This window comes from Triturus cristatus, chromosome 4_1 (assembly GCF_964204655.1).
Source record: "Triturus cristatus chromosome 4_1, aTriCri1.1, whole genome shotgun sequence".
Taxonomy (NCBI): Eukaryota; Metazoa; Chordata; class Amphibia; order Caudata; family Salamandridae; genus Triturus; species Triturus cristatus.
In genome coordinates this window covers 810,556,399-810,580,084 of record NC_140585.1, presented here as the reverse complement: position 1 = coordinate 810,580,084, position 23,686 = coordinate 810,556,399, and the positions used below count along the sequence as shown (strand labels likewise).

The following is a 23,686-nucleotide window of genomic DNA, read 5'->3' as shown; positions in this document are numbered from 1 at the left end:
AAGCACAGTGCTCCCGTGAGCCATACATTATATCCCATAAGAGTTACATGGTCATGAGAACACATCCAGCCAATCTTCAAGGTAGTATAGAACCTCTATTTTAGCCAGTCTGTTTTGAACACATCCAACTAATCTTCAAGGTAGTATGGACCTCTATTTTAGCCAGTCTGTTTCTCTCCCAATGCTCTATCAAAACCTTTCTCATCCCTGCAGAAAGGTCTCTTTCTATGGTACATATTAGGAGAGTTCTAAAATGGTAATTTGACAAGACAAAAGACCCCCTTAAAATAATACATTTGTTTGTAAATTATGGGCCTCTTTGGACAAGTTTACTTACCCCCAAATAATTCCTGACTGATTGTCTCTAGTGTCTTAAATTGTTGCCAGAAAGCCTATTTGACCCAATGTTCATTCTAGAGGAGGAAAAGATGCAACCCCTGCTTTACTGAGGCACATTCTAATAGCATAGATCTACAAATCGGCTATGTGACAGTCAGTCCACACTTTCACAAGACACTATTGTCTTGAGTCCGATTATAGGGCTTTTGCCGTGGTGGGTCTGGCCTCTCAGAGAAATCTCTTTGGCCTAGAACATAATACTACCCCCTGCTTTCCGTTTTAAAGGATGAGCTTGCTACTCTGTTCAATACTTCTACTTCAGAATGTCACATGTGGGTACGACTTTTCGGTGATTATGATTTCAAAGGAGATTCCCCTGAAAGATAGTTGTATGTAGGTAGGTTTCTAAGAAAGTTACCTTTCCATCTCTTTTGTATGAACTTCAGAAGCTGCTTGTGACCACTGAACAAAGACCAAGCACACAACTTTGTAGTGGGGGGTTTCTCCCACTTGAGAGATGGACTGTTTTATTGTTAGGGAGTCCACCTTTCAGAGCATGCCTTCATGTTTATAATAAAAGCACTTAGAAACCATGAAGACAAACGTGGGACATTAGGCGGGGACCTTTATGGTTAATCCCGAGAACCCCTGTAGCAACACTAAGCAGAGTTCCTGCAGCCCTGTAAAAAAAAAAAAACATCTGTGACAAACATTTTTGACGGTACAATGTATTGATGGAAGAACTTTTCTTCAAGGATACAAATGCCTTTTACTGAGAACTGATTAAGACAAATATAAAACAAGGTTCACATTTCAGGGCTGGAACAGCACACCTATAACACTGTGCTCTGATAATTTGGGCACATCCTATTTTATAATGGCAGCCATGCTGCAGACGTTAGTCTTGAGCATGGAAACCACAAGGCACCAGCATACTGTGTCTCTAAAATCTGCCTTAGATGTCATGTGACAAGGCTACGGGTCTGAAACAAATGATGCACTTTTAGCAACTGTTACTCAAGGGATGTATTGCAAGATTGGTAAAAACCAGTTGTCATAAACAGGCTTGAGATGATACTTTAGAGTTTGCCGCTATCAATCATTTCTTTCCTAAATCTTTATTTCAGTGGTCTCACTGAACTGATTTGCGTGTTCTCTTTTAATAGAATGTTACAGTGCAGTAACCATAACCAGTTGAACGTTTATCACCTTTATAGTAGCGAGGCCCTAGCATGATAAATATATGTTCGAGGCATATGAGCTGCAGATTGTACACTTAGCATAGGTCGCCATCTGGTGTTGGGCCCGGATGTTTGCAGTTTGTTTTTCTTCTTGGACCGTCTTTGGAAGTCACGAGTTTGGTGACTCCTCCTTCGGTCCGTACTGCGCATGGGCTTCGGCTCCATCCTCAGATTGTTTTTTTCCGCCATCGGGCTCGGATGTGATACTTCGTACTCCGGCTTCGAACTTCTACGGTTCCAGCCTCGACGGAAAATCCTCGATTCTTCGAGTTCCTTCATCATCTTCATCTCTCGAAGCGGCACTTTTTCCATCCCGTACATCGACACCGGCCTTCGGGCCCTCCGCGACTCCGGTCCCGGCCGATGGAAAGGACTCCGTTTAAAAAGTGCCCAAAATGTGGGTCTAAATTTCCCCACACCGACCTCCATCAGGTGTGTAACCTTTGCCTCTCTCCGGAACACGAGGCTCGAGACTGCCCCGCCTGCAAGTCTTTTCGATCGAAGAAAACGATCCGAGATCGAAGGGCTCGACGCACCATGGCGCACTCATCCTCGACAGCTCCACCGGACATCTTCGGAGACGACGCCGAAGCTTCGGGGCAGACACACACCGAACTGGGAGAAGACATCGTCAGCGCTTCCGAGGCCGACGACTCCGACCTGGAGGACGTAACACCAGGACAGCGGGCCGTGAGTACAATGCCCCCTCCCAGCCCCGCACCGAAAACCAAAGAGACTCCGGTTACTCCCTCGCCTGCCGGCCTGGGCAAAACCAAAACCAAAGCCTCGATCACCCCACCTTCGGGCCCGGTGTCGAAGCACTCAAAGTCTCACGGCAGCTCGGGATCGAGCCAGCCGACGCCCGGTGCCGATAAACACCACTCGGCACCGAAGCCTGCAAAATCCAGCTCGACTCCGAAACCACCGGTGCCGAAGCCTGGACACTCGGCGCCGACCAAACACAAACAGAAATCGGTCGGCACCGACGCTCCGGCGCCGAAACAGCATTCGACGCCGAAACACACGGAGACCTCCAAAAAGCAGGGCGTACACAGAACATCGAAACCTCCGGTTCCGAAATCGCCGGTGCCGACAGACGACTCGGCGCCATTGGCTCTGTTTACACCAGACCCTTTACAAAAGACTTTGTCCAGAGATCCAAAGACTGGCCTTTTGACTGTGATTACTAAGAAGCGTCGCCTTGAGGCTCCGGCTCCTCCTCCTCCACCCAAAAAGAGGGACTCAGCTACTTCTCCCCTTAGAGTACCCTCCCCACTGCCACCCCCCCTCCCACCACCACCCCCTCCACTTTTACCTCACTACGATCCGGCCCCATCCCCAGATCCGGATGACGGGGACCCGGACAATGACCCAGGGGACGCCCCAATGGATCCCACTCCACCAGGGACCCCAGATCCATGGGAGGATTATAATAACCCTGATGTACCCAATGTACCTCAAGACGACCTATACCCATCAAGGCCGTCTCCTCCAGAGGACTCTTTAGGGTTTCACCATTTAGTGCAGAGAGCAGCACACTACCATGGGGTGGACATGCACACGGAACCAGTGGAAGAAGACTTCCTACTGGATACATTTGATTTACAAGATCGTTCCACTGCTATTTTACCCATGCTTAAGGGTGTCACCAAGCACGCTACAGAGGTATTCAAAGACCCTGTCAGAGCCAGAGTACTAAACCCTAGAATAGAGAAGAAGTACAAGGCGGCACCCACAGACCCTGCATACATCAAGGGCCCTGCTCCTCTAGATTCCCTAGTTGTCTCCACAGCTAGAAAGCGGGCTAACTCCCAATCCTCAGGAGATGCCCCACCACCAGACAAGGAATCTAAACTTCTGGACGCGTCTGGTAAACGCACCGCCTACCAGGCTGCAAACATGTGGCGCATTGCAAATACACAAGCACTGCTTGCGCGATATGATAGAGCACACTATGATGAATTAGAGGCTCTTATGCAGCACCTTCCAGAGAAATACAAACGCCAAGCTCATGACCTGATACAGGAGGGCAAACTAATCACAAACACCTCCATTAAGTGTGCCCTCGATGCAGCAGACACTGCTTCTAGAGCCATAAACACCAGTGTCCTGCTTCGCCGCCATGCCTGGCTCAGGATATCAGGGTTCAAGCCTGAGGTCCAGACATCAATACTTAATCACACCTTTGACCAGCAAACACTCTTTGGCCCAAAGGTAGACGAAGCGCTCGAAAAAATGAAGAAAGATACAGACACAGCGAAGTCTATGGGAGCGCTCCAGACCCAAGCCTCTAAGCGTTCCTTTCGACGCTCGTCCTTTCGTGGCACAGGTAGAGGCTCCTCCACCGATAATGCCTCTACCTCCTACAAATCCCCTCCTCAAAATACCTTTTCAAAGGGCAACCAAAGAGGTGGTTACAGAGGCAACAACAATAAGGGCAGGGGCAAAACCAACAATACCCGTTCTGCCACCCCACCCGCACAATGACTCCCCTTCGCTCCCCCCAGACCATTCCACTCCGGTCGGGGGCAGACTACAAGATTTTATCCACGTATGGGAGTCCATAACATCGGACAAATGGGTGACCCAAATCATTCGGTCAGGGTACTGCCTCGAGCTAACATCTACCCCACCCAATATCCCACCAAGGCACCGTCCAATGTCCCAAGAGCATTCCACACTGCTCAAACAAGAGGTACTCTCGCTCCTCCAGAAACACGCCATAGAGCAGGTACCCGGCAATCAACGAAATCTAGGGGTCTACTCCCTATATTTCTTAATCCCAAAGAAAGACGAGACCCTCAGACCCATTCTGGATCTCCGGCCTCTAAATGCCTACATACATTCAGACCACTTTCACATGGTCACCTTACAACAAGTCCTCCCACTCCTCTGCCAGGGAGACTTTCTCACAACACTGGATCTGAAAGACGCGTACTTTCACATTCCAATACACCCCTCTCACAGAAAATACCTCAGGTTCGTGGTGGACGGGCAACATTACCAATTCAAGGTTCTCCCCTTCGGGGTCACCACTGCACCACGGGTGTTTACCAAATGCCTAGCAGTAGTAGCAGCACACCTCAGACGTCAACATGTTCACGTCTTCCCTTACTTAGACGACTGGCTCATAAAAGCCGCGTCCTACCACCAATGCGTGCAACATACAAACAGCACCATCCAACTGCTTCATCAGCTAGGCTTCACGGTGAACTACCAAAAGTCCCACCTCATACCATCTCACACAAAGCAATATCTCGGGGCCACCATAGACACCTCAAAAGGTATTGCCTATCCAAACTCAGCCAGAATCACAAGCATTCTAGCCTTACGCAAAATATTCCTTCCTCAACACTCTCTACCAGCAAGAGTGTTTATGAAGCTCATAGGGATGATGGCGTCTTGCATCTTCATAGTGCCCCATGCAAGACTCCACATGCGTCCACTTCAGGAGTGCCTAGCACAACAGTGGAACCAGGCCCAGGGTCAGCTGACGGATCTGGTGTTGGTGGACGGCCGCACACATCACTCTCTGCAGTGGTGGAACACCACAAACCTTTCCAAGGGACGGCCGTTCCTGGACCCGGTTCCCCAAGTGACTCTAACAGCGGACGCATCGCTCTCCGGCTGGGGAGCGCACCTCTTACACCTCACAATGCAAGGTCTATGGACGCCACAGCAAAAAACGCTCCACATCAACCATCTGGAGCTTTTGGCGATCTTTCTAGCCCTAAAATCTTTCCAAAAGCAGATTTCAGGCAAAGCAGTCCTCATTCGCACAGACAACATGACTGCGATGTATTATATACAGAAACAGGGGGGGACACACTCTCCCCAGCTCTCCCGCTTAGCCCAGAGCATATGGAGATGGGCAATTCCCCAAAACATTTTTCTCCTGGCACAACATGTTCCAGGCGTACAAAACACCATAGCAGATCTGCTCAGCAGACAGACTCAACAACTACACGAATGGGAACTGCATCCACAAGTTCTTCACCCATTCTTCCGACAGTGGGGGCATCCTCAAATAGACCTCTTCGCCACCCACGAAAACAAAAAATGCCCAAGCTTCGCCGCCAGATACCCACACCCATTGTCCAAGGGCAATGCGATATGGATGAACTGGTCAGACAGATTTGCATACGCCTTTCCACCTCTCCCACTAATTCCATTAGTGGTCAGGAAACTACAACAGCACTCCCTCACACTCATTCTGGTAGCTCCGACGTGGGCCAGACAGCCGTGGTACACCACGCTACTACAACTATCAGTGGTACCACATCAAAAACTGCACCTTTCCCCATGCCTCCTAACCCAGAACCATGGAGAAATCAGGCACCCGGACCCAGCTCAGCTCAACCTGGCGATCTGGCTCCTGAAATCTTAGAATTCGGGTACCTTAACCTTCCCCCTGATTGCATGAACATCATCATGGAAGCCAGACGTCCTACCACTAGAGCATGCTATGCCGCAAAGTGGAAAAGATTTGTAATGTACTGCCGTAACAATACAATCAACCCTCTAGATGCATCCATACAACACATCATATGCTATCTGCTCCATCTTCACAGGTGTAACCTGGCGTATTCATCCATACGCCTACACCTAGCAGCGATCGCTGCCTATCTACAAAACAGACAGCATTTGTCACTCTTCAGAGTGCCCGCTATTAAAGCCTTCATGGAAGGCCTTAAACGAGTAATTCCTCCCAGGGCACCACCCTCCCCTGTATGGAATCTAAATTTGGTCCTTACACGACTAATGGGTCCGCCCTTCGAACCAATGCACAAATGTGAGCTACAATTTCTCACCTGGAAAACAGCTTTCCTTGTAGCTATCACTTCCCTTAGAAGGGTTGGTGAAATACAAGCGTTCACCATACAGGAACCTTACATACAAATGCATCACAGCAAGGTCATACTTCGAACTAATCCGAAGTTCCTGCCCAAAGTCATTACCCCCTTCCACCTCAATCAATCAGTGGAATTACCTGTCTTCTTTTCGCAACCCCAATCTGTTGCGGAAAGGGCCTTACACACACTAGATGTGAAAAGAGCGTTGCTATATTACATACAAAGAACACAACCCTTCAGGAAGACCAAACAGTTGTTCGTTTCCTTTTCTCCACCACATAAAGGCAACCCCATCTCAAAATCAGGGATAGCTAGGTGGATTGTAAAATGCATACAAATTTGCTATCAGAAGGCAAAGAGAACATTATCTGTTCCCCCTAAAGCCCACTCTACAAGAAAGTTAGGGGCTTCTATGGCTTTTCTAGGGAATATACCCTTAGATGACATATGCAAGGCAGCCACATGGTCTACACCGCACACATTCACAAAACACTACTGTGTAGATGTGCATTCCCAGCAGCAAGCTAGGGTGGGCCAGGCTGTACTAAAAACACTCTTTCAAACAGCTGCAACGGATACCGGTGGTCGCCGCTAAGGTTGGGTACTGCTATATAATCTATGCTAAGTGTACAATCTGCAGCTCATATGCCTCGAACGGAATATGCTACTTACCAGTATGCATCTGTTCTTGGCATGTAGAGCTGCAGAGTTGTACACGCCCACCCGCCTCCCCGGCTACCTGTATCCGTTCCAGTCCATCTTATTTAGATACAACACACATGGGTTTCTCACTGTTATTACTACGCTCCATCATTTCCCTGTTGGCGAAAAACAATCTGAGGATGGAGCCGAAGCCCATGCGCAGTACGGACCGAAGGAGGAGTCACCAAACTCGTGACTTCCAAAGACGGTCCAAGAAGAAAAACAAACTGCAAACATCCGGGCCCAACACCAGATGGCGACCTATGCTAAGTGTACAACTCTGCAGCTCTACATGCCAAGAACAGATGCATACTGGTAAGTAGCATATTCCATTGCCTGTATATCCTTGATGGAATGTTACTATTTCACAATTTGTCCACATCCTAAATATAGAATTCAGTTTATTTGGGAGGCTAGTGTCTAAATGAGGAATAGAGAATGGAATTTTCAAACTGGCCTCTTAGGAAGGTGTTACTGCCATGAAAAAAAAGAACATAAAATAGAGGGACAGTGTTTCAAAGATAATTAAGTTGATGAAAGGATATGAAAGCGAATGACGTGGATGAGCTACTTGTTAACTGAAGACTTCTGTAGATGTTTTCATTGTTGTCAACAAAAATGGTCCAAAAGGATGGTGATTATATTAAAATGAGAAAGCAAGAAAGGGTCCTGCTGATCCCAGACAGGAGGGTTAAAATGTTTCTTTCTATAGGTTAAACATGATTAAAGAGTAAGCAATCCTGTCAGAACAGTCAAATGCTAATCAGTTTGGTCAGCAGTGTGACATGAAGTAAAATGCAATATTGTCTCTGCATGAAATAAGAAACTGCCAGATATTTGACTGGCAGAAATGCATTTGTCAACACTTTTTAAATTTGTAGATAGGACCTCTCAGCTGCCTTCGACTCAGTTGACTATTCCACCCTCATCCACACCTGAGCACCTCAAATGCGATTCTCTGTCAGTGTCCTTCACTGGTTCTTCAATAACCTTTTCAAACAAGACCATTTTTTTCATGTGGAGACCTCTTGGTCTCAAGAGATCACTATCATTTGTGGAGTCCCCCGGGGTTCCATAGTGTTCCCTGTCCTCTTTAACCTCTACATGGAGGCCCTCGGAACCCTATGCACAGATGACTGCATCGAAATTCATCAATATGCTGTTTATATAGAGCTCTGTTTGAAAATCTCCTCTGCTGTAGGCTTCCAGTGCAGCAAACGCTGGCTGCATTTCATCAAACCTGAATGTTCAGTGTCTTCCTGAAGCTGAATCCAACCAAGACAGAATTCCTATTGTTTGCGAAGAACAACAAGCAAGAAGCAGTACAATTATTGCTCAATACCAAACTTTGCCTGCTTCAAACCCAACTTAAACCTTTTTGTTTTTAAGTTCTGTTTAACGCGAACTCGACCTGAAGGTTAGAGCACTTAAAACCAGCACCAGTTGTATTACACAAGGACATTTTCATTTTTTAGGCACAGGGATATTAATTGATTTGCCCAGAATCACAGGATGTTAATCTGACGCCGAGATTAAAACCCGATTCCCCTGTTCCGAAGTCAGCAGCTCTGGCCTTACCGCCACATCCTTGCCCCTTTGTCAAATCACTTGGACTCACCCTGGAAACAAACTTCACCTTCAAGGAACACTGGCCATAAAACACCATCTCTCTCTTCTAAAGAGAGTGAAACAGTTCCTTCTAGAAAGCGACATCAGAACTGCAGTTCAAGCCCTTGTACTCTCACATCTGTATGGTGGTAACACCCTGATACATGGCCTCCCGGACTCAACATTAGCCTCCCTTGACATCCTGTATGCTGCAGCACCTCTCTCCCTGGGCCTGAAGAAATATTCTCACCTCATCCTGATGGAGCTCCATAGGCTGCCCTTGCTGGCCCGCACCATTTTCAAAATCAAACTCCTCATTTACAAAGCCATCAAGACCAGCACATCTGCTTATCTTGAGGACAAGCTCACCATCTTTGGTGGCTCACTGCACACCTACATCAGACTGGCGATGAAGAGTGAAAAAGAAAAACCAAGGCAGCAGGCCTTTTTCATTTATGCACCGAGTATCCGAGTATCTGGAACAACATCTATTAGTAGCATCTTAGGGCTACTCCTATTTAGAAAGAAGTTGAAGATGCACTACTTTAAAGATCGCTGCATCACACTGCAATAATGATATACGTCTGCTCCCGGAACACCACAACCTTTCCTATCACTTATTGTCTGTATGCTTGCCTTTGGCCCTGTACATCACTCTGCTGCTTTTTTACTCTATTTGCGGTATACAAATACCACACTCATAAATACACACATACCTACCTCCCTACTTGGGCTGTTAAACGTAAATACAAGGGTTGGCCTGTTGTATGCAGAAACAAGGTGATCTCTGCCTTGAAAGCAGCCGTCTGTCATACTGCAACACATTGAGCAAAGTCAGTTAAGTGATTTCTGAACCAGTGGGTTGCTTGGATATGGAGGCCATGTCTAGACATACCTCCTCCATGTAGGCAGATTCCTACTATAATAACTGAGCATACACTGTGCCATTCTTTTGAGTTAAGTGTGTACTTAATCTTTCAATTCGCATGTTGGCATTTAAGTTGTGTTTATAAAGCAAACTTAGTCGAAAGGCAACTTGGGGGTATTTGGATTCTGATAGTAGAAGCAGACTGTTATTAATTTGTAATATAGTATTGTTTGAAAAGGCTGGTGGAAAAAGAAAATGACTCACTTGTGTGGATGCCAGGATCTGGGTATGTTGCAGGGGCAACAGAGGCAGCAAAGGTACCCCCTAAAACAGTTATTGATTTAAAATGTATGTAAAAAATCTCCTGGGCTAGAACACATCTTTGTTTGATTAATGTCCATACATTTTTTCTCTTTCAGTAACCTTCTATGAAGTAGCAGTGGTTCTACAGGCTTTCATCCTCACTACCGCTGTGTTTCTTGGCCTGACTGCATACACCTTCCAGTCTAAGAGAGACTTCAGCAAGCTTGGAGCTGGGTGGGTAACATCACTGCAAACTCATAAATTGTCCTTAATCTACTGATTCTGCATGTTTCTATAAAAACCTTTTAGACAAGGGAGTTTCCTGAAACTACTCCTTTTTATTTGTTGATCTCTTTCATGGACTCTGTTGTAGCCTTGCAACATCGTTCCTTTTATTTTTAGTAGTAAAATTAAGCTCATCATAGTAAGGAAAGAAACAGAGAACTTAAAAATAGATGTTTGTAGCTTCTTTGTTCACCTAGCAGACAAGAATTGACTTAACCTTGACTTCAATTCACTTTTAACAGCTGTGAATGGCTCAAAGAAGCAGATTCACGATAAAGTAAGCTATTTTGGAAGAAAAAGAAAGTGAACTACATGGTATTGAATGCACGGTGTTGAAGCTGTCCTTTTATACACATCTCTTCAGCAGACCTTGAACACAGGAAACTATGGTATTGATTCAGTGAACAATAGTATAATTAGCATCACTTTGAGTAGTCCTGTATGTGGCACCGGGTCAAAACCTATGTATTGATCTATCTGTAATTTAGCTCCCTAAAGTCATGTGTATTGCTTCTGTTGCTGTATTGTAATTGATTATATGTCCTTGGAATTATGCAGTTAAATGGTTTTAGAAAGGCGAACTCTAATTCTAATTTAATTTAAATATTTTATTTACAGACTTTTCGCAGGCTTGTGGATTTTAATCATTTCCAGTTTCTTGAGGGTAAGATTTTGATTCTGTTCAATTAATATTACAACTGACTCAGTCACTCCCTTTGTTTTGAGAAGGGACAGGAGATACGGATTACTTTTTATATGTGGCACATGCGAGAGAATAATTTTGTTGCTTGAAAGGCAACTTTTTAACATCCGTAATTCGAAGTGTGCTCAGTTTGATTTTACCAAGTTTCCGAACTTTTTTGTAAACTTAGCCAAGTTCATGAAAAGAAAATAGCAAGTGGAAATTTGTGGAGGAAATCCAGGAAAAAAAAGAATACTTATGCAGAAGACTTCAAGATGGAAAACTCATAGAAATGTTTGCTATGTTTTTGTTACCAGCAAGTTAAAAGGTTTGTAACCATGCCAGAATAGTGGAGTTATAATTTCTCATTCTTCTACAAATCGCTATAATCTAATTGTATAAGCTGAGACTACAATTTGATTTTCACCTGCCCAGAAATAGGGAAATGAAGTTTATGCATGACGAAACAGTGTTGTGCCATATTGCATCAACTTTTTCCTGCATTGCTAGTGGTAAAATATTTTCTGACCTCAGTTCTTGCTTATAGAGAAACTGTAACACAGAATTGTACATTTTACTTCTTCAGGTCTCGATTTAAAAAAAAAAAAAAAACCTAAAAAACACTAAAACCAAAAACCCTGCAAGCTTCACTTTACTCTACTCCTTAATTCAATCCATTATATCATCCGGATCACCCCTTAGACAGGGGTATGGATATCTATAAAATATCTGCTTGTTCATGGAACAGGTTGCTTCATAAATCTACTTGTCCTGTAAACAAATCCACTTGTCCCTTTGGTGCTACATAGTGCAGCGACAAATTATGGCAACGATCTCATTATATAGGAGCTCTAATAACAGCCTCTCTGATTATGTTATGGCTCATACTATGGTAGGGTTTGAATATTAGCAATTCACTTATTTTACAACCTTTCCACAGATCTACATACTGGAACTGGAAGCAGCAGCAGTAAGCAAAACTTTCAGGGTTGGAATGCCCTTTTGAGTCTGTGCAAACCTACTATTTTGATTTTCACCAGCTCTTCTCTAATCTTTTTCCATACAAATAAAGGTTGGAAATTTACTCCTGGGAAGGGCAGAAGTAAAACTTCTTCCGGGGTTGAGTAAAGAGGGGTTGGAAGAAAAGTGAACATGTAAACGTTCAGCATATTTACGCATGAGAAATTTCCACATGCAAGTTTGCTAATGCTAAAATGCAGTTCACAAATATTTTGTAGCAGTACCATGTGCTAGCTTACTTCTATAGATTTTTATAAATTAATGCAAGCCGTAAATCTGAACTACTGTTTGGACATTTACCAATGGGTGTACTTTATTATCTTTTTTTTTGTTTTAAAACTGTTTATTGAAAGTTTCATAACCATGCATAAACACTAGATCAGCAATAAAAGAAGCAAAAGACTAGAGAAAATAAGATGAGAAAAAGGAGAGAAAGAAAATAAATAATCCTGAGCTTTTAACAAATGACACATCAATGATCTTGTTTTTACATATCATCCGTCTACATCATACAGTGTCAGCTTATCTATACAGTACATTTACATCTACACGTTCAGTGGGAATAGAAAGAAATAAACAAAGGGATGCACCAAGGGAAGGGGGCCCAATCTCAGCAGTAACCATTTTGTGCGAAACACCTCCACTAGATGCTGGCATAAAATCAGTGAGCCGGGGTGAATATCTCCATGCCCGTTATGTCGACATATAGACATGCCTGCCAGATGTATCAACTGATCCCCCATCATTAGTGTGGGGGGGGGGTACACAGAAAGCGCTACAGGGTGTGAGTCTATATACACTTCACTCAATCCCCTCTGGATGTGTCAATAAGTAATTCTTCAATGGTTGCCATATTTTTTGGGCACGTGAGGCGATTGTCTGCAATGAGGTAAATGTGTCACTTGTGGTATTACAGTAAATCAGTTCACAGATCCATGCCTTAACCGTTCTAATATGAGTTTAGAATCTAGTGTAGCGAGACCTGCCTTTTGGCCATAAATAGAGCTAGGGCAACAGATCTTTAGGTTCCGGCCTGTAAGGGCTAAACGTACCCCAGCAAGGCCATCAGTGAAGTGGATTGTATCGTATAATCAATCATCTGGGACAAATGGTGGAAAACCTCCCCCCCCCCCCCCCTATATACCAGTATGGGCCTGCAGTTCCATCCCAAGTGTGAGAAGTCTGCTTGCCCAGCTGCACATCTGGAACAGTTGTACGATTTGGTGGGGTCCATTTTAGCTAATAAATACTGTGTGACATATGCTCTATGTAAATATTGAGAGTGCAGCATCTTATGCCAATGGTTATATGAGACATATTGCATCTGTTCACAGCAGTATAGCCACGTCTGATCCGGCAGGGAGCATCCCAGATCTCTTTCCCAGGCTGCCTAGGCTTTTGCCTCAACCGCTGGCCGGAGTGTGAAAGATAAGTGGTAGAGTCAGGAGACAAGATGGGCCCCGTTAGCTGCTGTGATTGTGTATGTGAGCAGGGGAAACTCCGCAGGCTCCCTTGGGGGAGTCGACAGCACCACGCATGGCGTATCGTAGTCTGTGCAAAATAAATGTGTCCATATACGATGCATCCCATCCTGCTATTAAGTCGTCAACAGTGCGCAACTGAGCATCGCGAAATAGATCGCCAGTAGTCTTCAGTCCATACCGAACTAGCGTTCACATTTTTGTCATTTTCTTTAAGAAACTGGCCCCTTATTAGGTCCAAGACCTTTTGTTTTAATTAAAATCTATCCCTCTCTTTCGATCAACTGACTTCACTGTGAGTGACAGCATTCTTTTCTTTCACAAGGAGCATATCTGCACACAAAGTTGTGTTCAGTGCATACACCTTCAGCCCTAAACGCACGCAAACAATATAAGCAACGTACCACACCTCACAACTTGGCTTCTCCTTGTCTACTGCACAACAATGTTACACCATGAAAGCAATATAGCGTACCAACTCACTCTCAAACACCGTCTCCACCACCTACATACGGAATCCCATCAAAATGCCTTCTTAGCCTGCTGGACGAGGACCAAATTACAGAACAGCTACACGATTGCTATCCTGATACAGCTAATCCCAGCACTAAAAACACACCTGCTACAAACCCACTCAACACTGATCACTCTTCCACAAAACAAAGTCTCACTATCACCAAAGCACATTCTCTAAACTGTCTACTAATAAATGCTCGATCGCTCTCTAAAAACAAACTTCACATCTACGACCTTCTCAACTATGCAAAACCAGACATACTATTTATAACTGAATCATGGTTGGGAGATGATATGGCTCCAGTCCTGCATGAAGCCATTCCTCTAGGCCTTCAAACGATCACCCAAAATCGTATAGGCAAAAAAGGAGGTGGTCTAGCTGTTGTGTTCAGGCAAACATTACATATCACTAAAGTTGACGACCTCTCCATAAAGAATTTTGAGGCTCTTCTCACCAGATCAAACACAAGGAGATGATGGACGGAGTGCTGAAACTTTTCAGACACTCACCCCCAGTCACAGATCTGGGTTGAATCCATCATCATATCCTTGTGTTTGCTTTGTTCGCCCTAAGTTGGCAGGGTTTGCCCAGACGCAGGTCCCTTGCTCACTTTGCCACTGGATTCAAGCTAGCCTGGCTGATGAAGGTTGTTACCCAGAAACCGGTCCCAGGATGCTTGTTTCTGGTTCAATGAAGACCTGGCTTGGCAGTTTGGTCTGGACTGTTCCCATGAGGCACAGGGTCAAGACTGATTTGCATATAGCGGTGTCTGAACTGAGGTGGCGAAGTGAGCTAAAGAATGATTATGGATTCAACCCAGATCTGTGACTGAGTGTCTGAAAAGTTTCAGCGCTCTGTCCATCATCTCCTTGTTTGCTTTCTTCTCACCAGATGCAATCCTACAGAGTTTTTCACCTCTAACTTCCTTCTCCTTTACAGACCTCCACCTAGCAAGGCGACATTCCCAGACGCACTTCTAGACACAGTTTCAAACCTGATAACAATACACTCCAACCTATGCGTTCTGCGTGACCTCAACATTTGGTTTGACAAACCCAATATGACCCATCCAAAAACAATCACTGGCCTAGATGCACTGAACCTGCATTAGGTTGTCCACAAAACCACACACATCGCTGGACATATTCCAGATGTCATTTTTGCTAATACCGAACTAGTTACCTTTCAAACTATAACTCCAGTCACATGGTCAGACCACCATTTGCTTATTTTCCAACATAAAGCAACACTGAGCGACTCACCTAAAAGTGCCTTGCATACATCCACCTATCGACCATGGAACAAACTCAATTTGGAACACTTAGAAACACAACTAACATCCAGTACAGATCTGGAAACAATACATTCAGTTAAAAACTATAGGAGTGGCTACAGGAAGCTTTGGACATCCCGATACCACTCAAAACCACATAATAGAACAAAAGAAAAAAAGCACCTTGGAGAAATATAGCGATAATAGACATAAAACAACAAATTAGAAAGATGCAACGTACCTGGCTCAAAACAAACGCCAAACAAGACAAAATTCACCTACAGAAAATTAACAAATTATACTAGTCGGCTATTAAAAAAGCTAAGAAAAGGTACTATTCAGACAGAATTCAAAATGCTAAATGTTCAAATAAAGAATTCCATAAAATACTCGATGAATTTCGTAAATCAAATTGCCTAGAAGGAACTCATCCTGTTACTCAAGATTTCACAGACAAACTGGCAAATCATTACGCAGACAAAGCAGACATGTTGGACTTGTACTTAAAACAGGGACAAAGCACCAGCACTAACCCTTTTACAAAACAACTAACTATCCAAGAATACTCTAACCCAGCCGCTTTGTTCCTTCCAACACCTCTCACACAATGACTTTATGGACCTGGTCAAAGCAAGCTGGCCTGCCAGCAGCCGTTCTGCCCCATGTCCACCACAAACTTTCAAGACAATTCTTTCAACAAGCACTGCTGCCACTCCAGTAAGAAGAATCATCAATTCCTTAACTACCAGAATATTTCCAGAAGAACTAAAAAAAGTCACTTATATGCTCTTTACTGAAGAAAACAAACTTGGACCCGCTGAACCCTGACAACTATAGACCCATTACAAATGGACCTTTTCTGGGCAAACTGATAAAAAGAGCAGCGTTTGCCCAGATGTCACAATTCATTGAAGAGAATGCCATACTTTCAGACTTCCAAATAGGATTCCGTCCGGGAAGAGGCACAGAATCTGCCCTCCTTGCAATCTGGGATGACCTGAAGAACACGGACAGCAAACGGGGTTGCTGCTCTACTCCTCTTGGACCTCTCAGCTGCCTTTGAAGCGGTTGACCATGACACTCTGAAACAAAGACTCTGTGAAGCCGGCATAGAGAGGCCTGCTCTAGATTGGATCGCGTCCTACCTTCGGAACAGAACTAATGTCATCCATACCCCACTTTTTTCGTCCAATCCATACTCCATAAAAGAAGGGGTCCCTCAAGGCTCTATCATCTTGCACATGCTTTTCAAGATCTACATGAAGTCATTACTGGTACTGATCAATCAATTTCACCTCACGTGCAAAACTATGCAGATGACACACAAATACTCCTTCAACTGGAATGCCCCAAAGACATTGGAAACTCTACAATTTTCAGATGTCTCAGAGCTGTGGATCAGTGGATGACTTGGAGCCATCTCAAATTGAATGCTTCCAAAACAGAAATACTCACATTTGGCGATTGGAAACATTATGACCCGCTTGCTGCCTGGCCAGATGAACTGGGATCACCGCCTAAAGTATAGAAGGAAGTAAGAAACCTCGGAATGACCGTGGAGTCCAAGCTATCGATGAATGCCCAAGTGGACAAACTAGCAAGATCAAGCTTTGTCACTATAAAAACGCTGCAACAAATTTCCCCCCCCTACAAGGTTCAAGCTACCATCTCCCTTGTTCTGTCCAAACTTGAGCACGCCAAAAGCCTCTACCATGGATCACCTTTAACGTCTGTGAAAAGACTAAACCGATTCAGAACTCTGCTGCCAGACTATTCTTGCATATCAAACCGTGATACCACATCTCACCTGCCTTGAAAGCACTGCATTGGTTACCGGAAGATCCACGTTCAAGCTGCTTTGTATCACCCACAAAGCAATACATGGAATGGGACAGTTCTTCATCAGGAATAAAATCCCCAAACACATTTAACAAAGGAGCCTCCGCTCTAAAGTGGCACATCGCCTCAAAATCCCAAGATACAAGAAAAAAGCAATGGGTGGCATGCCAAACTATGGAACTCCTTACCCCCCAACATAAGATCCACGGACAACCACCTTATCTTCAGAAAACTACTCAAGAATTGGCTCTTCCCCCCCACATAAGCACCATACGCAAACAGAAATTTATAGCATATCCCTCTGTATATAAGCATTTGTTTTACTATAGATATGTACCTATCTTTGTGTATTGCTTTGTATAAACGTAGAATAATAAGAATGTTAAAAAATAAATTCAAATTCATTTTTAAAGTACAATAACACTTGAAAACCAGAGTTTATCTAATGCATCTTTTTACTTCCATTATGCATCTATAAACCTTCCATGTACTTGGATCTATATATTTATTACTTTTCTCCTAAATGAGCATATCAAATGCACTACCTTATTTCTCATCCTATATGTTAGAATCCGGGGTCTCTGGTTGGCGCAGGTATGCACTTGCGACAAGCAGGGACCCTTTCCTTTAAGTCAGGGCGAAGGATTACTCTGAGAAAATAACCCCTGCTCACCCTCTAGGTAACGTGGGGCGAGCAGTCAGGCTAGATTCCAGAGGGCATTAGGTTAAGCATTCAAGATATCTCACACAACAACCACAAACCCACCACACAGAGACACACGACTGTATTTTTGTAAAAATAAACTCTTTATATAAAAGGTTTCTTCAAGCAGGCTTTAAAAATACAGTTCTTCACTTTAAAGTAGGTTCCAGTTACTTGTAATGACTTTTCAGCAGTCCACAGTTCTTAAAATGGCAAGTCTTGGTTAAAAATACACTTCTGTGAGGTCTGTGCGCTTCGTAGGGCCGTCTGTACGCTTCGTACGAGTTTTTAGACGCGTCGTGCCGTTTCTCACGCTTCTCGCGTGAGCACGCGTACGAGGACTGAAGCCGTACTGACCGTACCCTCGTCGTACAAGTCCGGTACGCCTCTTGCCAAACCTCACGCTTCCCGCATGAGCAACGTCTATATATTTCTAACGGGACGGACCGTACCTTCGCTGGGACGCTCCGTACAGCTGGTGCGACCCGTACCAAAGTTCACGCTTCACGCGTGAACAGCGTAGCGCGACGCCAGCGCTGGTACAGACCGTACGAGGGCAAGTACGGTTCGTACGAGGGCGCTTTCAATGCACAGTACCTGGGATCTTGGTAGGAAGTTCGTGGCGTCCTCAGCAGTCCCGCAAAGGGCGTCCCGCGTCGCGTTGCAGTCCCGGCTCTGTAGTGGACGGCGATGCTTCGTGGGGCGCTCGGGGATGTCTCGACACACCACGGAGGTCGGAAGCAGGAGGGGCAGCTTGGGGGCGATTCTCAGCGCGTCGCGCTGTCGGCAGACACCAGGATCGGCGAACAGTGCACCTGGGGTCCTCACAGTGGTCTCGGCGGCTCAGGGTCGCAGAGGCTCGGCGCTTGGACGCAGGTCGTCTCCCTTCACGTTGCGAGCTACGGCTCGAGGGGCAGTTGCTTGCTTTGGTCAGACCAGGCGGGCTGGTCGTCGCGGTGCTCACAGCTGCCCGGGCAGCCAGAAGTCGCGGTGCTCAGCGAGATGGGGCACACAGGTTCTCTGGGGTCAGCGTTGCAGGGTCACCCACAGCAGCTTCCTCTTCTTCCAGGGAAAGGTAGCACCCACTGTTCCTGGGGCGCAGTTCAGGGGGCAAGTTCACACGCAAGCCCTTGGAGATTGTTTGTAAAGCACAAGGTGAATTCAAAGTCTTTCAGTCTTTTCCTCCTCTCCTTCAGCAGCAAGGTACCCACCACAGGCCAGTCTCTCAGGCTTAGAGACAGTACTCCTCCATGCAGCTTTCCCAGGTCCTTCTCTTCGGGCAGAGGTTCTTCTTGGCGCAAACAGGATCTGATTTCTTAGGAGCAGGGCTCCTTCTTTTATACAGCAATTCTTTTGTTCTTTGTCGCCAGGGGGCCTGGGCCTGGCTCAGTCCGGTTTTGGGGCAATTTGTTGTGGTGACTCTGCTCTTTCCTTTCAGCAGCAGGGCAGAGACATCAGCCGCTCCACAGGGGGCGGAGCCGGCATTGTGGTGGCAGAGCACAGGTCTATTCAGTCAAGGTGTACTCCTCCCACCCATCCTGGTGTAATCTCTCTACCCACCACCTGGCAGCCAGCCTGTCTCCTGGAATTCCCCAGCCCTGCTCCCCACTGAAACTAGGCAGCACACACACACACACAGCAGAGGCGGACTGAAATGGCCAGGTCAGTAAATCATAACTTTCTAAAAGTAGTACTTACAAACACAGGATATTAAAATAAACTTTACTAAAAGAAGTATTTTATTATTCTGAGTTCAGGCATACTAAACTTGACTTTCTACCATGCTCTATGAGTCCACTGGGATTACAGCGTGTAGTAATTCCAGCAGCCCATTCTGGCCTATGGAGAGCAGGTAGCCTTCAATAGTGAAAAACGAAAATGGCTGTAATTCACTATTAAGACATGCCACACACATCCGGGCATGTCCTACCTTATGCCTACAATGCACCCTGCCCTTGGGCCTACCAGGGAGGTGACTAATATGTAGTTAAGGGAAGGTTTAGGGGCTGGCAAGTGGGTGCACTTGCGCAGTCAGCGCGACAGTACAAGACTGCACGCAGGTTCTGCAGTGGCAGACCTTAGACACATTTTACTAGGCCGCTTCTCTGGGTGGCACAACCAGTGCTGCAAGCCCACCAGCAGCATTTGTATTTACAAGCCCTGGCACTCCTGGTGCACTTTACTAGGGGCTGATAGTAAACCAAATAAGCCAAACATGGACACCAATCAATGTATACATTTTTCATAAGGGAGCACTTGCACTGTGGCCCTGATTGGCAGTGGCACAGTGCTCTGAGCAGCCAACACCAACAAAACACATGAGGCACATCAGCAAAAAGTGAAACTCACGCCAAGGTGCCAGGTCTAACACTATACCTCTATCAATATCTTTAATCTACATATACCTACCTCCTTTATGCATCTATATACTTTCCATGTACTTATGGATTTATATATTTCTCACTTTCTTCAATTTCTCACCATCTACTTCTCTCAATATATCCTCTACATCCACTCTCTCATTTATCCCAAACCCCATACCACTACTATGATCCCCAAAATAACCCTTTCTAGACTCTCCCATACTCTACCCCTCTTTGCATCATCTGACACCTATTTTACTATATAGAAAATAATTAGAAGCAGCCGGGTCAAAAGAGACTGCACCACCAGAATCAGTCACTAGCAATATGCAATATTGCCCACCTCAAACGTTCTGCTGCTTGTAGAACGTAAATATATACCTGAAAATTAATTGGATGAGAGGAAATATGATAAGACCGGTAAACCAAGTACACAATAGTGTTTCAACATAAAACATATCATATATGAATGTTTTGTATCTTCCGTCTTTTTATTTTCATTGTTGCACTTCATAAAAACAGCCAGCCAACGCGTTTCGCCCAAACATGGGCTTCTTCAGGGCAAGATAGTATGAATGTAAGGGGTGTCTTCTGGCGAGCGAGTCAACGAGCAATAGGACACGGATTCTGTCAAACTAAAGTATGATGAAACAACTCACAATGAGACAAGAGTATTCAACCAATGTCTGTGGATAGAATTATTGAATGTCGGTATTGGCCGCATCCAAAAGGCTGTCGGGAGCCGTCTCCGTCTACGGCGTCCCGTTTGGATGCGGCCAATACCGACATTCAATAATTCTATCCACAGACATTGGTTGAATACTCTTGCCACTAATCCTTTATGGGTTCCAGAGTAGCGTGCTACTCGCCAAAAAAACGCTTCCAACACCTCATCAGAGGTAGCAAGCACTATATAAATGCAAACCTTTTTCCCTCTACTATCCCTCCGCTACCCTTCTCTATCCAAATAACTAAAAACATATCCACCACTCAAATTACTTTCAGATTTCATTAAACTGATTTTCAACCCTAATCATTTATGGGTTCCGGAGTAGCGTGCTACTTGCCAATAAAGTGCTTTAACACCGCATCAGGGGTAACAAGCGCTATATAAATGCAAACCTTTTTCCCTTTTCTATCCCTCCCCAACCCTTCTCAATCCAAATAACTGAATAACATATCCGCCACTCAAATTACTTTCATATTTCAATATACAAATTTTCAACACTAATCCTTTATGGGTTCCGGAGTAGCGTGCTACTTGACAAAAAAGCTCTTCATCACCCCATCAGGGGTATCCAGCGCTATATAAATGCAAACCAATTTTTCCCTTTCCTATCCTTCCGCTATCCTTGGTTCCGGAGTAGTGTGGTACTCGCCGAAAAAGCGATTCGACGCCTCGTCCGGTTTTGAAGCGCTATATAAATGCAAATACAATACAATATAATGTGTGCTTTTTGAGACCAACAAATATTTTAGCTTTTTTCCAATGATTGTTATAATGGTGAGGGCCCGGCAGCTCTCAAAACAAAGTTTTACAAAAACTAAGTCAAAACAAGAAACACACTGACAAAACCCAAACACTGACCAACAATATCAGAACTAATGGCTTTGGCAATGCTTGTTTTTGTTGCCCTGATTTTCCATTATGAATCTTTTTGGAAATAATAGTATGCATCAACACATTTTACTAAATGGTGCTTCAAAGAAATGGTAACCAACATTTCACAGTATTTAGTGAAACGTTTTTCTTTCCTAGTTGCATTTTTCTGTGAACATTTTTAGGTCTCGCCTGAGCTAGCGTATGCGCTGGTCTGGCGAGACATTTAGTGAGTGGGCTTCAGAAATCCGACCAAAGCTTGCGGTTACGCGCGCGGGCACGGGCATAGCTGCAATCTGGCTGCTCCATCTGGCTTTCCTCTCTCGCTCACGGGCACCCTTACACACGTGGGACGCTGCAGCTGCTTTCACATTTGCCGCCGCGCGGACCACTCGCGTGTTTTTTTTGTATTTCCTTTTAGCGCGCACACACAACTCCCGGGCTTAGTGCTTTCACCTGATATTGTCCGATTACATTAGGCCACACCCGCTTGCCTGTCCCGCATAATTGTAGCGCAAACTTGAACCAAGGGCATTATAGCGCTTCACACGGAAATCAGTTCCCCTTACACAACAGTTTTTAAGCACAGTGTAACGAAGCGATTTGCACGGAATCACAAGATGCTGCACCTGAGCCTAGATTCTAACCTAGTTTACCCAGTTCTAACATCCGCAGCCCTAGCCGCAATGGGTGTGATATTAGGAGATTTGTCATAAGAAGAAGCACTCCCTGAGCTCTGAATACGTAGTGCTTTCACCTGATAATGTCCAATTACATTACATTAGGCCACACACGCTTGCCTGTCCCACATAATTATAGCTCAAACGTTTTAGATGTTAAGTTCAAAGTAGGGGGAAAAAAAACTGTGCCCCTTATGGGGAAAAGTGTACAAGAAATGGTGTACAAGACTGCAAGCCTTGAAGATATATTGAACTGCAACTTTTGAACACAGTGATGCCCAGCCTCCGGGATGTGGGATAAGCTGTGATGTGACGTGCCCATCAGCAACATCGCAGCCGGCCTCAGGGTTGTAGGCGCACAGCTATGTATGTCATCATGTGTTGTCAGTTAAAAATAAATAAATAATAATTAAAAAAAATTATAGCTCAAACTTGAACCAAGGGCATTATAGCGCTTCACACGGAATCAGCTCCCCTTACACAACAGTATTTAAGCACAGTGTAAGAAACTCAGCGCCGCCACAGCCTCAGTCAGCACCGCCACAGCCTCGCTCAGCGCCACCACAGCCTCGCTCAGAGCCACCACAGCCTCGCTCCGCGCCACCACAGCCTCGCTCCGCGCCACCACAGCCTCGCTCCGCGCCACCACAGCCTCGCTCCGCGCCACCACAGCCTCGCTCCGCGCCACCACAGCCTCGCTCCCCGCCGCCACAGCCTCGCTCCGCGCCACCACAGCCTCGCTCCGCGCCACCACAGCCTCGCTCCGCGCCACCACAGCCTCGCTCCGTGCCACCACAGCCTCGCTCCGCGCCACCACAGCCTCGCTCCGCGCCACCACAGCATCGCTCCGCGCCACCACAGCATCGCTCAGCGCCACATCAGTATCACTCAGCATCGCCTTTGCACTAGTACACCACTACCACCACCACCACCACCACCACCACCACCACAGCCACCACAGCATCCCTCAGCACCACCTCTGCCTGCACTCGGAATCTGGCATCTGTTGATTCTTCCCAAGCGTCTGGCCGCTGCTAGTGTTATAATACAGGTACTAGTTCCCAACCTTCACCCTCAGATTGTTTATGCCCCCTCAAAAAAAAAAAAAAAGCTTTAACAAACAACCATTGGAATAGGCAGAAACAAGTTGCCAGCATTGCAAGAACAAAAGAAAACTGAGGACATTTTTTATTGTAAATACTTTTTAGGTCTCGCGCCTAGCATTGCAGTGCGCAGCATTGCTCGCTCAGCGAGAGACTTCTTGTAGGGGGTTTCAAAACTAACCTAGGAATCGCACACGCTCGTGCGTGTGCTTTTCGTTTTGCCCCA

At 45.4% G+C, this 23,686-nt stretch overlaps 1 protein-coding gene across 1 annotated transcript in view; it reads left to right on the top strand.

Moving 5' to 3' along the window:
- Positions 1-23,686, top strand: part of TMBIM4 (transmembrane BAX inhibitor motif containing 4) — a 100,193-nt gene that overhangs the window by 57,429 nt on the left and 19,078 nt on the right. The window contains exons 5-6 of the mRNA XM_085653436.1: positions 10,031-10,148; positions 10,818-10,863. Coding sequence (XP_085509562.1) covers positions 10,031-10,148; positions 10,818-10,863 — 164 coding nt within the window. The remainder of the gene's footprint in view (positions 1-10,030; positions 10,149-10,817; positions 10,864-23,686) is intronic.